This window comes from Octopus sinensis, linkage group LG5 (assembly GCF_006345805.1).
Source record: "Octopus sinensis linkage group LG5, ASM634580v1, whole genome shotgun sequence".
NCBI lineage: Eukaryota > Metazoa > Mollusca > Cephalopoda > Octopoda > Octopodidae > Octopus > Octopus sinensis.
In genome coordinates, this window is record NC_043001.1 from 51,117,436 (window position 1) to 51,135,518 (window position 18,083).

At 38.6% G+C, this 18,083-nt stretch overlaps 1 protein-coding gene across 5 annotated transcripts in view; it reads left to right on the top strand.

The window, feature by feature from the left end:
- Nucleotides 1-18,083, top strand: part of LOC115212292 — a 284,252-nt gene that overhangs the window by 238,979 nt on the left and 27,190 nt on the right. For all 5 annotated transcript variants that reach the window (XR_003881705.2, XM_029781135.2, XM_036503427.1 and 2 more), the window contains 4 exons: nt 863-947; nt 2,339-2,432; nt 5,611-5,772; nt 9,464-9,631. Coding sequence is in view for 4 of the 5 variants with exons in the window: in XM_029781135.2 (XP_029636995.1) it covers nt 863-947; nt 2,339-2,432; nt 5,611-5,772; nt 9,464-9,631 (509 nt within the window). In the remaining variant the exon portion in view is untranslated. The remainder of the gene's footprint in view (nt 1-862; nt 948-2,338; nt 2,433-5,610; nt 5,773-9,463; nt 9,632-18,083) is intronic.

Consider the following 18,083-nt stretch of genomic DNA (forward strand, 5'->3'; position numbering starts at 1 on the left):
ACATTTATTAACTTTATTTTCATAAAGACAATTCCCACCTAAAGGACTAATATTGGCACTTCTAAAATTACATCCAATTACATCTGTTTATTTACCATTGGTTTGACAATCTGGATGCACTGTTATGTTAGGTATTTGTTCACTCGTATACTTCTATGTACAATGTTCAAGTTTTTGGAAGAGATTTTTGTGAGGAGTTCATTACTGCTACTAGGGTTATTAGAAGTCACATTATTGTTGTACTCACTATTTAACTCTCCTCTATCAGTGGGTTCAGTTTCACTATATAAGTTATTTTGATCTCCATAAGTCAAAGTTGATCATGTGGATGTGTTGTTCTTATTATTCCCTATACCAGATACTAATCTCAAATTTAAATGCATTCCACTACTAATGTTGTTACCATTGTTCATTTTCCTACTATTAGATGCTGCTTTATTATCATCTGTGTTAAGAGTGATAGAATAGTAAAGCTTAATTGTATGTGTGTTGAAAAATCAGGTGACATATGCATTGCAGTGAAAAGGTTTTCTTGAGTATTTCAATGAATATGTTCAGTAAAGGTGTTTTAACCAGTGAGGAAAATGGTGGATTATTCCAGGTGAAAATTTTCTTTTTATTGCTTTTCTTTTTAGTCATAGATGAATCACAATTAGTGATATATCTATATATTGGTAGGTTCAAGCCTTCACACTTGAAAGTTCTCTACATAACTACAGTCCTATGATTCTACTATTTCTCATCCTCTCTAATCAAACACACACATACTTCCAAGAAATGCAATCCAATTATGTTTTATTATATTTAGTAATAAGGTTATATAGTTTTCTTTACAATTATTTTATATATAAATTTATTTCAGTTTAAATCCATCTCAGAACCAGAGCACTAATTTGACACAAGATATGATTGTAGCATTAATTGGTAACAATGAACTTAACACACAGGTAATTTACACAACTTTGTTATTTTTACTTATTTATAAAAAAATTGTTGGTAGAACTTTGCTTTAAGCACACATATAACCTCATAACTATTTCATTTTTTGAGCTTTTCAGAAAATTTTTACGAATTTGTATTGTAAACATGGGAACTCATACAATCATGCAAAAACTAAATAAAAAAATTTTTTGGTGTGTGATTTAAGGGCTGTTATTTTCAGCATGTCTCACAACCACCTCATACCCTCCTCACTTCTTTGTCAGTCTGACGTATTGATGTTTTTCAATATCTTTCTCCCTATAAGCACAATCAATGGTTTATTGCTGGGATTTAAACCAAAACTTCAGACTATTCATATTTTAAACTGTGATTTAAAAAGAAAAGTTTTAAAAGGTTTTTAAAATCAAAAAGAAATTTCAAAAACTTTTAAATATTTTTTTTGTTCATAGTTGAGTGAATTCTTGTGTGTAGAATACAAATTTACAAAACTTTTCTGAAAATTCCAGAAAAATAGAAAAATTTATAAGGGGTTGTATGGCATGCTTAAAGCAGAATTTGACCAATTTCATTTTTTTTTTTTTGCTGAATCAAGGAGGAATAACAACATTCATGACACTTTTCAGGGCCTTCTAGACTTGATGGAAGAAGGCAAGATCCAAGTGGTGGTGTCAAATAGGGCAGCCAACGGATTAATGAGAACTGCCCATCTGATGGATTTGTAAATAGTTTCCATCTATTAAAGTTTGCTCACAGATTATCCATCAAGTGACTGAAAACTTATCCAAAATAGATCCCTACTCAAAGAACTGTGTATTTAGACAGAACCCAAACTATATGGTTGTGAAACAAACTTCTTAACCATGTATTCTTGCCTGTGCCTACGTTGTCAGAAGAAAGCCTTGAGTCAGATGGAACAATATTTACTTTCACTGCTCTGTACTCTTTATTCATGTCACTTCTATCTTAACTAAACAAAAATAAATACCTGTACTATAGCAGTGGCAGTGAATTGGCAGAATCGGTAGAGCATCAGATAAAACACTTTGTGACATTTACACTCTGAGATCAAATCTCTTCAAGGATAACTTTTAATTTCATCCTTTGAATTTTTCAGTAAATAAAATACGAATCAGTATAACTCTTTTTCACTTTAGTGAAACTGCCTGAAATTGCATCATGAGAAGAGAAGTGGATAGACCATACAATGGGCTTCAACATAGTTTCTGTTTCCCCAAATTCATTCACAAGACATTAATTGGTCCAGAGGACACTTGACCAGGTGCTGCTCAGTGAAACTGAACCTAAAACTATGTCGCTGTGAAGCATGATTCTTAACCACACAGCCATGTCGGTGCCTATTAATGATTATTTTTGTTTTTGTTTCCTTTCTCTCCAGCTGAGTGCAATGAATGCAAGTTTGGTCTTGTCTTCAGTAAAGCCTCAAGTAGTTAGTTATTGCACTGCAGGTGTTTTACAGGGATCAAGCTGTGGTAAGTAAAAAAAAAAATACTGATATTTCAATAAGACTATTGTTGGTGATGTCATCATCATCATCGTCATCATCATCATCATCACCATCATCATCACTATCATCATCATCATCATCATCATCACTGTCGTTCTCATCTTTATCGTTGTTGTTGTCATTATAATTGTCATTCATAGCCAACATCACCATTATTCTTAACACTTTTCTTCCTATCATCATCATCATTCCTGATTACTATCTTTATTTATAACCACCACCACTCGCCCTCCCTTTCATTTCTTTCCTCCTTTTCCTTTTCTTCCTCCCCTTCCTTTCCAACTCCTCCACCTTCCTCCTCTTCATTCCATTCCTCCTTCTGTCTCCCCCTCATTATTTTATGTCCGTCTTCCATCTTGGCATAGATTGAATGAATTATTATGGTCCATGTCAGCTCCTATTTGGTGTTACTGGCCACCAAGATGGACTGTAGGATCACATCTCACTTGTATGATGATCCGTTTAACAGGGTTTTAAGGCTGGCTGTCCTTCCTAACACCAACTACTTTAGTGAGCATACTGGGTGCATTGTATGATTTTATAATAGCACCAAACACTTGAAAGGTTGTCATGTCTTTGACAAAACTAAATTCTAAATACTATTAGCACTATCCACCTGCTCCCAGACAGGTTTACAGAGTGGACTGCTAGGAAATGAACCTAAATGAGGCCGTTGTTTACCACCAATAAGCGAAAAATGTTGAGACACAAGGCAAATACAAGATCACAAACACTCATGTGCACACACCACATACACACACCATATACACACATACACACATGCACACACACCACACACTCAAGCACACACCACACACACAAACACACACATACACACACACACGTTACACACAAAATCACACACGCACACCATATACATCATACACACATCAAGCACACACACATGCACACACATACACATACCACACACACGCACCACATATCAAACACATCACACACGCATGCACACACACCACACAACAGACACACATAAACCATACACACATGCACAAACACCCTCATACCCACACATACACCATACACATAAACACCCCACATGCACACATGCATACACATACACACACCATATACACACATACAATAGCCTTCTTAGTAACATCAGTTTTGGCTCAGTCCCAATGTGTGGCACCTTGGCACCACTACACATTCTTTATTTTCTCTCCTTGTTTCTCTCTGTGTTCCTTTCTGTAGAAGAGCTTAGGCTCGAAATGTTAAAGACTTTTCCACTTCCCGAGTGTTATACTAATACATCTGTTTGTTGTCTACACTACCTGTCTTCATCTTTTATTTTTTTGTGAATTCTCCCTATATATATATATATGTATGTATATATGTATGTGTATATATATATGTATGTATATATGTATGTGTATATATATATGTATGTATATATGTATGTATATATATACATGTATATGTATGTATATGTATATATATATGTATGTATATATATATATACATAGGCGGCGAGCTGGCAGACACGTTAGCGCACCGGGTGAAATGCTTAGCGGTATTTCATCTGTTGTTACGTTCTGAGTTCAAATTCCGCCGAGGTCAACTTTGCCTTTCGTCCTTTCGGGGTCGATAAATAAAGTACCAGTTTCGCACTGGGGGTGATATAATCGACTCAATCCCTTCGTCTGTCCTTGTTTGTCCCTTCTATGTTTATCCCCTTGTGGGCAGTAAAGAAATATATATATACATGTATGTATGTATGTATGTATGTGTGTATGTATGTATGTATGTGTGTGTATGTGTATGCGCACACACATGTGTGTGAGTATGTGTGAATATGTCTTTGTGTCTGTGTTTGTCCCTCCCCATCACCACTTGACAATCGATGTTGGTGTGTTTACATTCCCCGTAACTTAGCAGTTCAGCAAAAGAGACCGATAGATTATGTGCTAGGCTTAAAAAAATAAATTAAATACTGGAGTTGATTCATTTGACTAAAATTTTAAGGTGGTGCTCTAGTATGGCTGCAGTCTAATGACTGAAACAAGTAAAAAATAAAAGAAGGATATATAACTATTACTTAACTATCCTCTCACACCATCTCCGATGAAGGGAAATAATAAATATCCTGGAAACGGCTGTAAGACCTATCTATCAATGTTCTAAAATCTACTCAGCCTTGGTTTTTTATCTCATTACGGAAAAATTTTTTTTAGATTTATGTATATCAACATTATTATCATCATCAACATCATCATCATCATTTACTGTCCCTTCTTACAAGCTGGCATTGTTGGACTACTATCTATATATAGACAGATTGATAGACATCTGGATGGATAAATCAAATAATGAATTTAGCACATCTATGTTATAATTTTATTTAAGTGATTTTGTTCAGAAAGTTACACAATATGTGTAGCTGATTATGTTGGAGTAGCACTTCATCAGGCCAGCACAAAAGTCTGTTTGTCTGTCTGTCTGTCTAACTGCAAGCCTGCCTGCCAGCTTGTCTGACTATCTGTCTTTCTGTATCTATGAATGAATGTATTTATTTTGTATTTATGTATGTATGTTTTCATCCCAAGTATGACTTTACATTGCATCTGGTGTGGGCCCTATTTTTGGGGTTCCAAGATTTTATCACTCTTGGCCATTATTGTTCCCAGGCCTACGCTGACAAAGAGTAGTAGCACCTGTCAGAGTCCCAACTATAGGTTAATTAGCATATTAAGGCTTGCCTACCTATGCATGTGAAGACTGGATCTGGTAGGCTCTGTGGAAGAAACCTTCATGGTTCAACAGAAGAGAAGATGGCTGCAGCAATGCATTGTGGAGTGCAGAGAGCAAGATGAACGTACTAAAACATCTTGGTCATCCACTGCATCTGTCTCCATCCCCAGTCATCTTGACCTGGTCTGGCTACTGTATTGAAGATTATCATGAATGAGAGAGTGAGGTCAACAGTGTGCAACTCTCCTTCACTATAAACAAAGTCACTGTGTAGGTCATCGGTCATTCCTAATGATCACTCGATGGTCATCATTGCTCCAATGGATGAACATGGATGTATGTATTTATGTATATATGCATGTGTATGCACATGTGTGTGTGTGGTGGGGTATATTTTTTGGATTAACTTCTATTTTCTTTTAATTCTTTTTCAGTTGAAGCTGGCCCTGGGACATTTTGGTCCAGTAAGCACAATACTGTGAAATCATGTCCAAAGGGCACATACCAGCCAAATTCCAGAAGTAGTAGCTGTAATAATTGTACAAGTGGTAAAACTACTGAAACAATTCAATCTGTCCAGGAAAGTGAATGCAAAGGTAGGTGTGAACTTGTGTTTATTATAGTTATTAAACCCAGGTCAGTCCTGATCAGTCAAACCTGTGGTCAAAAGATTTCTAGCTATTATTTCTATCATCCTATCATTTTTGGAATTATGGATTATTGTCCCACTCTTTCTAAACTGATATAAAACTATATATGTTGTGATGTGAAGGAGGAAAAAGACGGAAGCAAAGAGAGAATTGCAGTAGTCTTACCTGTCGGTCCAGAAAGGGTTGCTCACAATGACCACGTGCTCTGTCTCAATCAGCAAGATTCACTCAATGTCCATGTGCTCTATCCATCACTGTACCATCTAACACACCTGCTCTCATGCACTGTCCGCCACCAACTGACTGCTCGCGCCTTGCTGACTCTGCATGCCCACCATGGCCTATCCGTGGGACTCACAGGCCCCACTTCCGACAGGACATGTCTACTCCCTCACTTTCAGACCTTTCCTACAACACAGCCTGGCTCATAACACCACATGTATATATATATATATATATCATCATCATCATCATCATCATCATCATTTAGCGTCCGCTTTCCATGCTAGCATGGGTTGGACGGTTCAACTGGGGTCTGTGAAGCTGGAAGGCTTCGTAAGGCCCAGTCAGATCTGGCAGTGTTTCTACGGCTGGATGCCCTTCCTAATGCCAACCACTCCGTGAGTGTAGTGGGTGCTTTTTACGTGCCACCTGCACAGGTGCCAGACAGAGCTGGCAACGGCCACGAACGGATGGTGCTTTTACGTGTCACCGGCACGGGGCCAGGCGATGCTGGCAACGGACACGAACGGATGGTGCTTTTACGTGCCACCGACACGGGGCCAGACAGAGCTGGCAAGGTGAAGGGTGACTAGGAAACTAGGGCATGCAGTCTGGCCCCTGGCCCCACTGAGGTTTGTTGGGTGGAGTTTCTGAGTTTTCCACTTGCCCCCATTTTCTGTGAAAAGTGTAGTGTTATATGCTTTGAAATATGGGGAGTCTGAAAATGAAAATAGTTTTCGCCTTATGATACACCATTTTGAAATAGTTAGTAACACACAAGTAACATACATATAACTCTGGAAATCACCTTCCAATGATTTCATCCAGTAGGGGCTATTCAAGCCATCAACTTTGAGAAAAAAGTTGAAATTCTTTTTAAAGTTTGGAAGAAAATTCGACATCCACGAATTCTTGAAGCTGATTGAGAGAGTATCAAATTAAGTGAATGTCAGTTATGCAGCTTTTCTGTCTTTACTGATATTGACTTATCCCCTAAACCTTTCTTGAAGCCTTTCCGGCTCATCAACAAATCGCAAAACATGTAACAGTTAAGATTTCATTCAAAGGTCTATAGTCTCACCAAACATAACAGTAACAAATGCTGATTTTTTTCTATCAGTGGCTTAATTACACCTTCACTTGTAACAACTGTACAATTAAATGATTTCATTTTGAATATTACTCGAAAGTGATATTCATTTTCATTATCACTTCAAAGTTGAGAAAATGTGTTCTTATGATGTCAAAGTAACAGACATGGGAAACAGTAAAATTTGTTCAGAATGGGTCATCTTGCCATTCACTCAGACTATTCATAATATTTTCAATCAAAATAACGATGACATTCCTTGCTGCCCACTTCAGTTTTGATTTTCAGCTTAAACTTTGATTTCTCTTTACCGAGAATGATAATACAGCAAGTGTGGGTGTGTGGTAAGAAGTTTGCTTCCCAACCACATGGTTCCAGGTCTTCTACTAGTGTTTTCTACTATAGCCTTGGGCTGACTAAAATCTCGTAGGTGGACTTGATAGAGGGAAACGTGTGGTAAGTAGCTTGCTAACCAACTACATGGTTCCGGGTTCAGTCCCACTGCGTGGCATCTTGGGCAAGTGTCTTCTGCTATAGCCCCGGGCCAACCAATGCCTTGTGGGTGGATTTGGTAGACGGAAACTGAAAGAAGCCTGTCGTATATATGTATATATATATATGTGTGTGTGTGTGTATTTGTGTGTCTGTATTTGTTCCCCTAGCATTGCTTGACAACCGATGCTGGTGTGTTTACGTCCCCGTCATTTAGCAGTTTGGCAAAAGAGACCGACAGAATAAGTACTGGGCTTACAAAGAATAAGTCCCAGGGTCGATTTGTTCGACTAAAGGTGGTGCTCCAGCATAGCCACAGTCAAATGACTGAAACAAGTAAAAGAATATCTAATATATATCTTTATATGTATGTGAGTGTTTTTGTGTCTGTGTTTGACTTCCCCCAATGCTTGACAACTGGCATTGGTGTGTTTGCATACCTATAACTTAGCAGTTTGGAATGAGAGACCAAAAGAATAAGCACCAGGCTTTTAAAAAAGTACTGGGGTAGATTCATTAGACTAAAAATTATTTAAGGTGGTGCCTCAGCATGGCTACAATCTACAGTGCCATGTTAGAGTGTCCATTAATGTTATAGTGCCATGTAATAGTGCCCATGCAGTGCCTCGTAAAAGCACCCAGCACACTCAGTAAAGTGGTTGGCGTTAGGAAGGGCATTCAGCTGTAGGAACCATGCCAGATCAGACTGGAATTTAGTGCATCTCCCCAGCTTGCCAGCTTTGGTCAAACCGTCCAACATGAACAATGGACAACAACGGACAACATGGACAACAGACATTAAATAATGATGATGATGTATGTACATGTCAGTATGTATGAAGACTTGCTATGTTAAAAACACAGCATCTAATGAGGGAACTGTATGTATTTTGGCCTTTTTCAGTGGTGTGTGCTTACAACTATCCATGTGCTCAAATGAGAATTTGTTGTTTCTGACACAGGAAAAAGTGATTAAAACATTTACTGATGTTGCAAATAGCTGCCTGGCTGATTAAAAATCTAGTATACACATCTGAGGCAATATTTAATTAAAATAGTCATCTGTGTATCATACTTAATGTATAGACATTGCTGATAGGCCAGATACTACAGTATTTATCCTGATTTAACATCACTCATGGACATACTTCTTTGTTGTTATTGTTGTATAGCCACAGTTTAAACCTGACGCAACAGACTCATGAACAAAAACATTTTTTTATTATCACTATTCTATCTAAGGTGATGAGCTGGCAGAATAGTTAGCACACAGGCCAAAATGTTTTGTGGCGTTTTGTCCATCTTTACATTCTGAGTTCAAATTCCAGTAAGGTCAACTTTGCTTTTCATCCTTTCTGGGGCTGGTAAAATGAGTACCAGTAGGGCACTGGGGTCAATGTATTCAGCTTAATCTTTCCTCCAAAAATTACTGGCTTTGTGCCAAAATTTGAAGCCATTATTACTATTTCATCTTTTTCCTCCCAGTTATATCTTGTTTGTTGTTTGCTCTGTGTGTGTGTGTGTGTGTGTGTGTGATGGTGGTGGTGGTGGTGATGGTGGTGGTTGTGGTGGTGGTGGTGGTGGTGGTAGCAGCAGTGGCTGCAGTAGCAGCAGCTATACTAGTAGCAACAGCAGCAGTACTTGTAGTATTACCATCATCATTGTTTAGTCCCAGGTCAATCCTAATTAAGTAGAGTTATAATCCAAGACCATCCCAGGTCATCCATCCAACTTTTTAAAGTATATCAATAACTACATATTCCTTATTCAATACACAAGACTACAACAACAAGTAGATTCATTGGCTGCTTCTTATTTTTCTATTAACAACAGACACATGCCCTGAGGGTTCCTATTTCCAGTCATCCACATCTAAATGTACACAATGTAGTGTTGGCTTCTATCAAGACCAGCCTGGAATGTTCCAGTGTGAAATTTGCAGACAAGGTAACACAACAAACGAAAAAGGTAGCACCAGTGAGTCAGAATGTGTAATACTTGGTAAGTTACTATTTTCTCACTTTCATTCTTCTACACATACTTTTATTAGTATTTATTTTATTTTGTAACTTGTTTTAGTCATTGAACTGTTGTTTTAGTCACTGCTATGCTGGGCTGTTTCTCTTTGAAAAGTTTACTTGATCAAATTAACCTAGTAATTATTTCAGACTATTAGTCCCTTTTTACTGGGCCACTAAGTTACATGGTCATAAATAAGTGAACACCAGTTGTCAAGCAGGCACACACACACACACACACACACACACGCACACACGCACACACTCACACAAACACTCAAACACATACACACACAGTCATGTGTATATAATGTACCTATGTATGCATATATATATATATATACATACATATATGTATAGTTCAAATGTACAGAAAACAAAAGACAAAGACAAGTGAAGGAACAACCAGCAGGTGTACTAGTTTGATACTCGGGGGAAAAAATAGAAAAGTCTAACATTTTGAGTTCACGCTCTTTGACAAAAAAAGCATAAGAGGAAAAAATGGAGCGAGAAAATATGTGGTTCATATATATATATATATATATACAAATCGATCAACATCAATGGAAATTGCAGCTGTGATACCAGTGCCGGTGGTACGCAAGAGAACCATCCGAATGTGGTCGTTGCCAGCGCCACCCCGACTGGCCTTGTGCCGGTGGCACGTAAAAATCACCTTCCGATTGTGGCCGTTGCCAGCCTCGCCTGGCCCCCGTGCTGGTGGCATGTAAAAAGCACCATCCGATCGTGGCCATTTGCCAGCCTCGTCTGGCACCTGTGCTGGTGGCACGTAAAAAGCACCCACTACACTCACAGAGTGGTTGGCATTAGGAAGGGCATCCAGCCGTAGAAACATTGCCAGATCAGACTGGGCCTGGTGCAGCCTTCTGGCTTCCCAGACCCCAGTTGAACCGTCCAACCCATGCTAGCATGGAAAGCGGACGCTAAACGAAGATGATGATGGAGATGATGATATACATATACATATACATATATATATATATATACATACATATATGTATAGTTCAAATGTACAGAAAACAAAAGACAAAGACAAGTGAAGGAACAACCAGCAGGTGTACTAGTTTGATACTCGGGGGAAAAAATAGAAAAGTCTAACATTTTGAGTTCACGCTCTTTGACAAAAAAAGCATAAGAGGAAAAAATGGAGCGAGAAAATATGTGGTTCATATATATATATATATATACAAATCGATCAACATCAATGGAAATTGCAGCTGTGATACCAGTGCCGGTGGTACGCAAGAGAACCATCCGAATGTGGTCGTTGCCAGCGCCACCCCGACTGGCCTTGTGCCGGTGGCACGTAAAAATCACCTTCCGATTGTGGCCGTTGCCAGCCTCGCCTGGCCCCCGTGCTGGTGGCATGTAAAAAGCACCATCCGATCGTGGCCATTTGCCAGCCTCGTCTGGCACCTGTGCTGGTGGCACGTAAAAAGCACCCACTACACTCACAGAGTGGTTGGCATTAGGAAGGGCATCCAGCCGTAGAAACATTGCCAGATCAGACTGGGCCTGGTGCAGCCTTCTGGCTTCCCAGACCCCAGTTGAACCGTCCAACCCATGCTAGCATGGAAAGCGGACGCTAAACGAAGATGATGATGGAGATGATGATATACATATACATATACATATATATATATATATCATCATCATCATCATCATCGTTTAGCGTCCGTATATACATATATACATATACATATATATATACACACATACATACGCACACACACACATATATGCATATATATATATATATATATATAATATAAATCTTGTTCTGTGTGTGAGTGAGTGTGTATGTGTGTGTGTGTGTGTGTGTGTAAAAGATTATAATGGCCATATTTTTCAACTAATTTTCTTCAAACTGGGAGCATGTATTACTTATGCTCCAGAGATGGTTTTAGACTCTTAAAATTTTTCACATAATGTGCAATGGGCTCCCTGGTGGCAGAAAACAGCCATTCCTGGGTTACATGGAGAAAGGAGGTAACTATTTGTGAAGTAACTTTCAATAAATTGATTGTCTCCCTTTCATCCATTGGTCATAAAAAAATATTGCTTTTTATATTAGATTCCTGTCTTTGAAAGTTTTTTTAAATATTTACTTCTGGTTTTCTAGCATCAGTGACATCTATATCTCTCCATCTATATCTATCTTATTTGTCTAACTAGCTATGTCTCTCTCTCTCCCCTCTCCCTATATCTCACTCACTCTCTATTGTTTCCACTTTCATTTTTCAGATGCTATTGTTTTCACTTTTAAGTTCAATCATTATTGTTTTCATTGTAAGTTTTCAATTGCTATTTACAAACAACCATGACAAATTACTGACAGAAAGAAGTTCACAATTACTGATGAAAGTAACTGTTGTTAATGGCTTTTTCTGGTTCTTTTGGTACTGGCTCTTTAGTTCATTGACAAATTTCGCTTCAACACATACAATCCTTTATTTTCCATAAAAATTTCTTATTTACTTTCTGTCTATCGTATTAAGAAATATAATTTCTGTTACCCACTTATTTTTATTGTCTACTATCTTCTGCACTCATGTATTTTTGTATAAGTATATACCCATGCCTAGAAGGAAAGTGTCAAATTTGTCTACTATGTCAAGGTCAGCCAAAAGAATGTCTCTGTCCAGGGAAAGAGAGACAGCTGTAGAAAGGGAAGCATACCCAGAGCATCTCAAAGTGATGAACAGAGGTATGCACAGCTAACAAGGAATAGGATCTCCACTGCAGAATGAAGAGCAGTTGCAACAGCTCAGAGAAGCAACTTCTATGAAACAGCTTTCAATTATGTTCCAGATGTTCATTATGCAGATGACACTAGAGTTTCCATTGGTGCAATGACAACTGAGTGCATACATTGTAAATCAAGGAAGTAGCCTGGAGAGACACCTGTACTGTGCTGCAGTGGTGAAAAGGTTAAACTCCCTGCAATTCCCCAACCTCCAGAGCCATTGAAGAAACTGTTGTCATCAACTGACCAAGATTCCAAGCACATCCAAAACAAAATTAGACAATACAATGCTGCACTACAGATAACATCATTTGGAGCCACAAAAGATTTAAGTGAGCCAGGATTCATGCAAACTTTCAAGATCCGAGGTCAGATTTATCATCATACTGGCTCTCTGCTAACTCTGTCAAATGAATTGCCAAAATCGGCCTTTCATTGTTTATAATCTGTACCTGTTTTTTGGTTATGAAATAAGCTGAATTACGTGTATTTACTTTATATACATATATGAGTTGAAAACCTTCTTTTAACATTTCATTTAACGTCTATGTTCCATGCTGGTATTAAGTTGGAGAGTTATTAATGTAGAAAGTTGGTATCTCAGCAACCAGCAGTTGAGACCTGTGTAATCTAGACAGCGTTTTTAATATATATATATATATATATATATATATATATATATACATATAAAAAGATGCACACACACACATGTGTGTGTGTATATACAAATATATCTATATCTATCTATCAACGTATATATAATATGTGTAAGGCAGTGAGCTGGCAAAATCATTAACACACTGGGAAACACTTCATCTATCTTTACATTCTGAGTTCAAATTCCACCAAGGTCAACTTTGCCTTTCATCCTTTCAGGGTCAATAAGATAAGTACCAGTTGAGCATTGGGGTCAATATAATCAACTTAACCCCTTCCCCAAAACTGCTAGCCTTGTGCCAAAATTTGAAACCTATATATAATCTGTGTGTTGTGTGTGTGTGTGTGTGTGTGTACATGAACAATTCTCATACAGAAGTGATGAGTTGTACGGGTACCTCTCATGGCCAAGTTTTATCCCAGACAACAAAACTAGGTGACAACATTGGACGCTGCAGATATCAGCCTAAGTAATAAATATTTTTACCACCAAAAATTATTGAGTTCTGTCATATTTTGCTATATGTAGTCAGCGATAAGCAACATATTAAGAAACAGAAACCATGTTAGAAAGGGGATATGTGGGTGCCACATAGACTCCACAAGTTTCATCACAGGTTACCCATCCAGAAGAGCATAACTTTAAGTAAGAACTGGTACAGGACAGAAGGAAATCTTTCAACTTCTCAAGTATTTGTGGCACAGAAATAAACACCCAGTGTATGAGCATGCGTGTTTAAGTGTGTGAGTGTGTGTGTGTGTGTGTGTGTGTGTGTGTGCATGCAAGATCCCACTTTGATGAACTGTCCAAACCATGTCAGCAATAAAAGCAGACAGACAGACAGATAGTGGTGGTGGTGGTGATGAGGATGGTGATGATGATGAGGAGGATGATGCATTTGATGGGCTTCTGTACAGTTGTCATCTACCTAATTCCACTAGCAGGTTATTGATAGATTCAAGACTGAGAAAATAAACCAATCTTTACTCAAAACCATACATTTCATAATTTCCTTATTATTATGTATTATTTTGTTTTAAGGGACATAATTCTTAATGTTAATGAAAGAATTATTTCCCATGGAATCAGAAATAAGTCTTCAATTTTTTTTAATATATATTCATATCAGTTTTATTTTGTTTTGTTTTATTTCACTCAAGATGTGTTTGATAAAAGAGTAGAGCATGGAATACAATCTAAAGCATTATATGCTTATCTGGCACCACTGGGACCAGATAGTGGTGGATAACTGAATTTTCTGCACATTTTAAATCCCCTTACAACTTTACTCATTTACATTTTATATTAATATTCTAAATATAGTAAAAATAGGAGATAAAAGGGGAAATATAAATGAAATAAAACATAAGCTTTATAATAATAATGAAATTATTGTATACAGTGCTCAGGTGCACCACAACTTGTCAAAAGTGTGTATAAAGTATATGCAGTAATGTACAAATATCTGGAAAGCGAACAATGTATGAGTCAGATACATGCTTGTGTGTGTATGGAGGGGAGGAAATCAGGTGTAGTGTTGGCGAATCTCAGAAAGCATGGAAGTTTTGAAGGATGCAGTGCTCCGATAACTAACAACTGATGCTGGCAGTTTGTTCCATGCTTCAGCACTCTCTCGCAGCGTGAAAAAATGTTTCCTAAAGTCATGGGAGCTGTGCTGTTTTCTGACTTTATAAATATGTCCACGGGTGTTAGACAGGTGGAGTTTGAAAAAGTGCTCAGAGTTATTGTTTGTAAGATGGTTGATAACATTGTGGAGGCATATGGCTACATGACTTAGTGGTTAGAGTGTTGGACTCAAGGTTGTAAGATTGTGGTAACTATTCCTGGATTGGGTGATGTGTTGTGTTCATGAGCAAAATACTTCATTTCATGTTGCTCTAGTCTGCTCAGCTGGTGAAAATGAGTTGTCCTGTGACAGATGAGCATCCCATCCAGGGAGAAATATATATTTCAGAGAAACCAGGAAACCAGCCCTACACTCCTTACAGAGTAATGTGGACTAATAATAAGCTTTATTACAGGTGTTCTTTTACTTGTTTCAGTCATTTGACTGTGGCCATGCTGGAGCACCTCCTTGAAGGGTTTTTAGTTGAACAAATTGATCGCAGGATTTATTTCTGAAGCCAAGTACTTATTCTATTTGTCTCTTTTGGCAAACCAGTATGTTGCAGGGACATAAACACACCAACACTGGTTGTCAAATGGTGATGCGGGAACAAACACAGGCACACACACACATGCACACACACATACACTTACACACACACATACATGATGAGTTTCCTTCAGTTTCTGTCTACCAAATCCACTCACAAGACTTTGGTTGGCCTGGGGCCATAGTAGAAAACACTTGCCCAAGGTGCCACACACTGGGACTGAACCCAGGACCATGTGGTTGGGAAGCAAGCTTCTTACCACACAGCCACGCCTACAGCAAAATAAAATATTGTATTTAGTAAGTTGCAAACTTTCTTTCTTGACAATTAATTAATAAACACAAATTAGCACAAATTCTATTGACTCTGATTAATACCACATTTTCTTTTCTTTTTTTCTGGGTGCCAGTTGCTTGAGGGTTTTGCTTATTTGAGTACTGGATAAAAGGGAGTTTACTGTCAAGAGAAAGTTTGGTATATCCAGTGATATTAGTGTTCTTCAAGTTTGAATTTCAGCTATATGAGGCAAACTGAGGTTAGCAGAGTTAGGTACTTTTCTTAGAGGCCCTCTATAATAGGTGTGTTAAGGGTTCAATTGATGACCCTGTGGCTTGTAGATTTTAACTTCATTATCATTTAACATCTGTTTGCCATGCTGGCATGGGTTGAATGATTTAAAAGACGCTGGCAAGCTAGTGAGCTGTTCCAGGCTTCAATTGTCTGTTTTGGCAAAATTTCTACAGCTGCATGCCCTTCCCAATACCAACCACTTTTACAGAGTGTATTGGATGCTTTTCATGTGGCACCAGTACAAATATATATTGGTGTTTTGGGGTGATTTTAGTCCCTGTCAGTATATATGAATACAATTATGTGCTCTGACTACAGCATTAGAGCATTTTAGCTCTTATTTCTAGCAATGTAGGTGTTTATAACAGCCTAGTCATATTTAATGACAATTATAGTTATCCTTTTTGGTAAAACATTGCACACTGCTCTCTATATTAATTTTATACACACACACACACACACACACACATACGCACACACACACATACACACACACACATACGTGAAGGCACATGGCTCAGTGGTTAGAGCATCGAGCTTATGATCGTGAAGTTATGAGTTTGATTCCTAGACTGGGCTGCATGTTGTGTTCTTGAGCAAGAGACTTTTAACCATCTTACTAACAATAACTCTGAGCACATTTTCAAACTCCACCTGTCTAACATCCATGGACATGTTTACAAAGTCAGAAAATAGCACAGCTCCCATGACTTTCGGAAACATTTTTTCATGCTAAGAGTTGCTGAAGTATGGAACAAACTGCCGGCATCAGTTGTTAGTTGTCGGAGCATTGCATCCTTCAAAACTTCCATGCTTCCTGAGACTCACCAACACTACACCTGATTTTCTCCTCCCCACATACACACACAAGCATGTATCTGACACTATATTCCTGGTATGGCAACTTCAGGAGAAATACCTAGCCAAAGATAAACCCCTATACTTGGCTTTTGTTGACTTGGAGAAAGCCTTTGACAAGGTCCTCCAATCCCTTATCTGGTGGGCAATGTGGAAACTGGGGATTGACAAGTGGTTAATAAGAGTTACACTGACCCTGTACAGGGATGTTATTAGTAAGCTAAAGGTTGGCCTTGAGCATGGTAAAGAATTTCAGGTAGAAGTAGAGGTTCACCAAGAATCAGCTCTCAGTCCCATCTTATTCATCATAACCCTCCAGGCAATAACAGAGGAATTCAAGACAGGTTGCTCCTGAGAGCTCCTCTATACTGATAACTTTGTCTCATAGTGGAATCACTATCAGAACTAGTGAAGAAATTTCAGGTGTGGAAGCAAGGTTTAGAATTGAAGGACCTTAGAGTCAATGTTGCAAAACCAAAGCCCTAGTAAGGTGAACACAACACAAACCCCTTCATGTAGATGGCCTTGCTTGATCTGTAGATGCCAATGCCACCTGACTGGCTTCTGTGCTGGTGGCACGCAATAAGCACCATGCATGTGTGGGTCATTGCCAGTGTCACCTAACTGGCTCCCTGTGCTGGTGGCAACATGGTCGATGCCAGCTCTGCTGCCCTGACTGGCTCCTGTGCCAGTAGCACATAAAAATACCATGTGAACATGGCCGATGCTAGTGCCACCTGAATAGCTTCCATGCTGGTGGCATGTAAAAAGCACCCGCTACACTCTCAGAATGGTTGACGTTAGGAAGGGCACCCAGCTGTAGAAACACTGCCAGATCAGATTGGAGCCTGGTGTGGCTTCCTGTTTTGCCAGTCCCCAGTCAAACTGTCCAACCCATGTCAGCATGGAAAACAGACGTTAAACGATGATGATGATGATATATATGTATTGCACCTTCCATTTTGATCTGCACATATATATATATATATATATATATATATCACCGTGATCACCATGACCGACCAGGTTATCAGATGGTCACAATGCACTTCGCATTGTTTTAGCCTGCAAATGATGCCACCCCAACAGAAGAAAGAGTGAGAGAAAGTTGTGGCGAAAGAGTACAGCAGGGATCGCCACCACCCCCTGCAGGAGCCTCGTGGAGCTTTAGGTGTTTTTGCTCAATAAACACTCACAACACCTGGTCTGGGAATCGAAACCGCGATCCTATGACCACGAGTCCGCTGCCCTAACCACTGGGCCATTGCGCTCCACACATATATATATATATATATATATATATATATATACAATATGTTACATTACTCGGTAGTCAAGATTATCTTGACTACCGAGTAATGTAACATATTGTATAGATAAATTTCCTCTATTTACATAATATTGA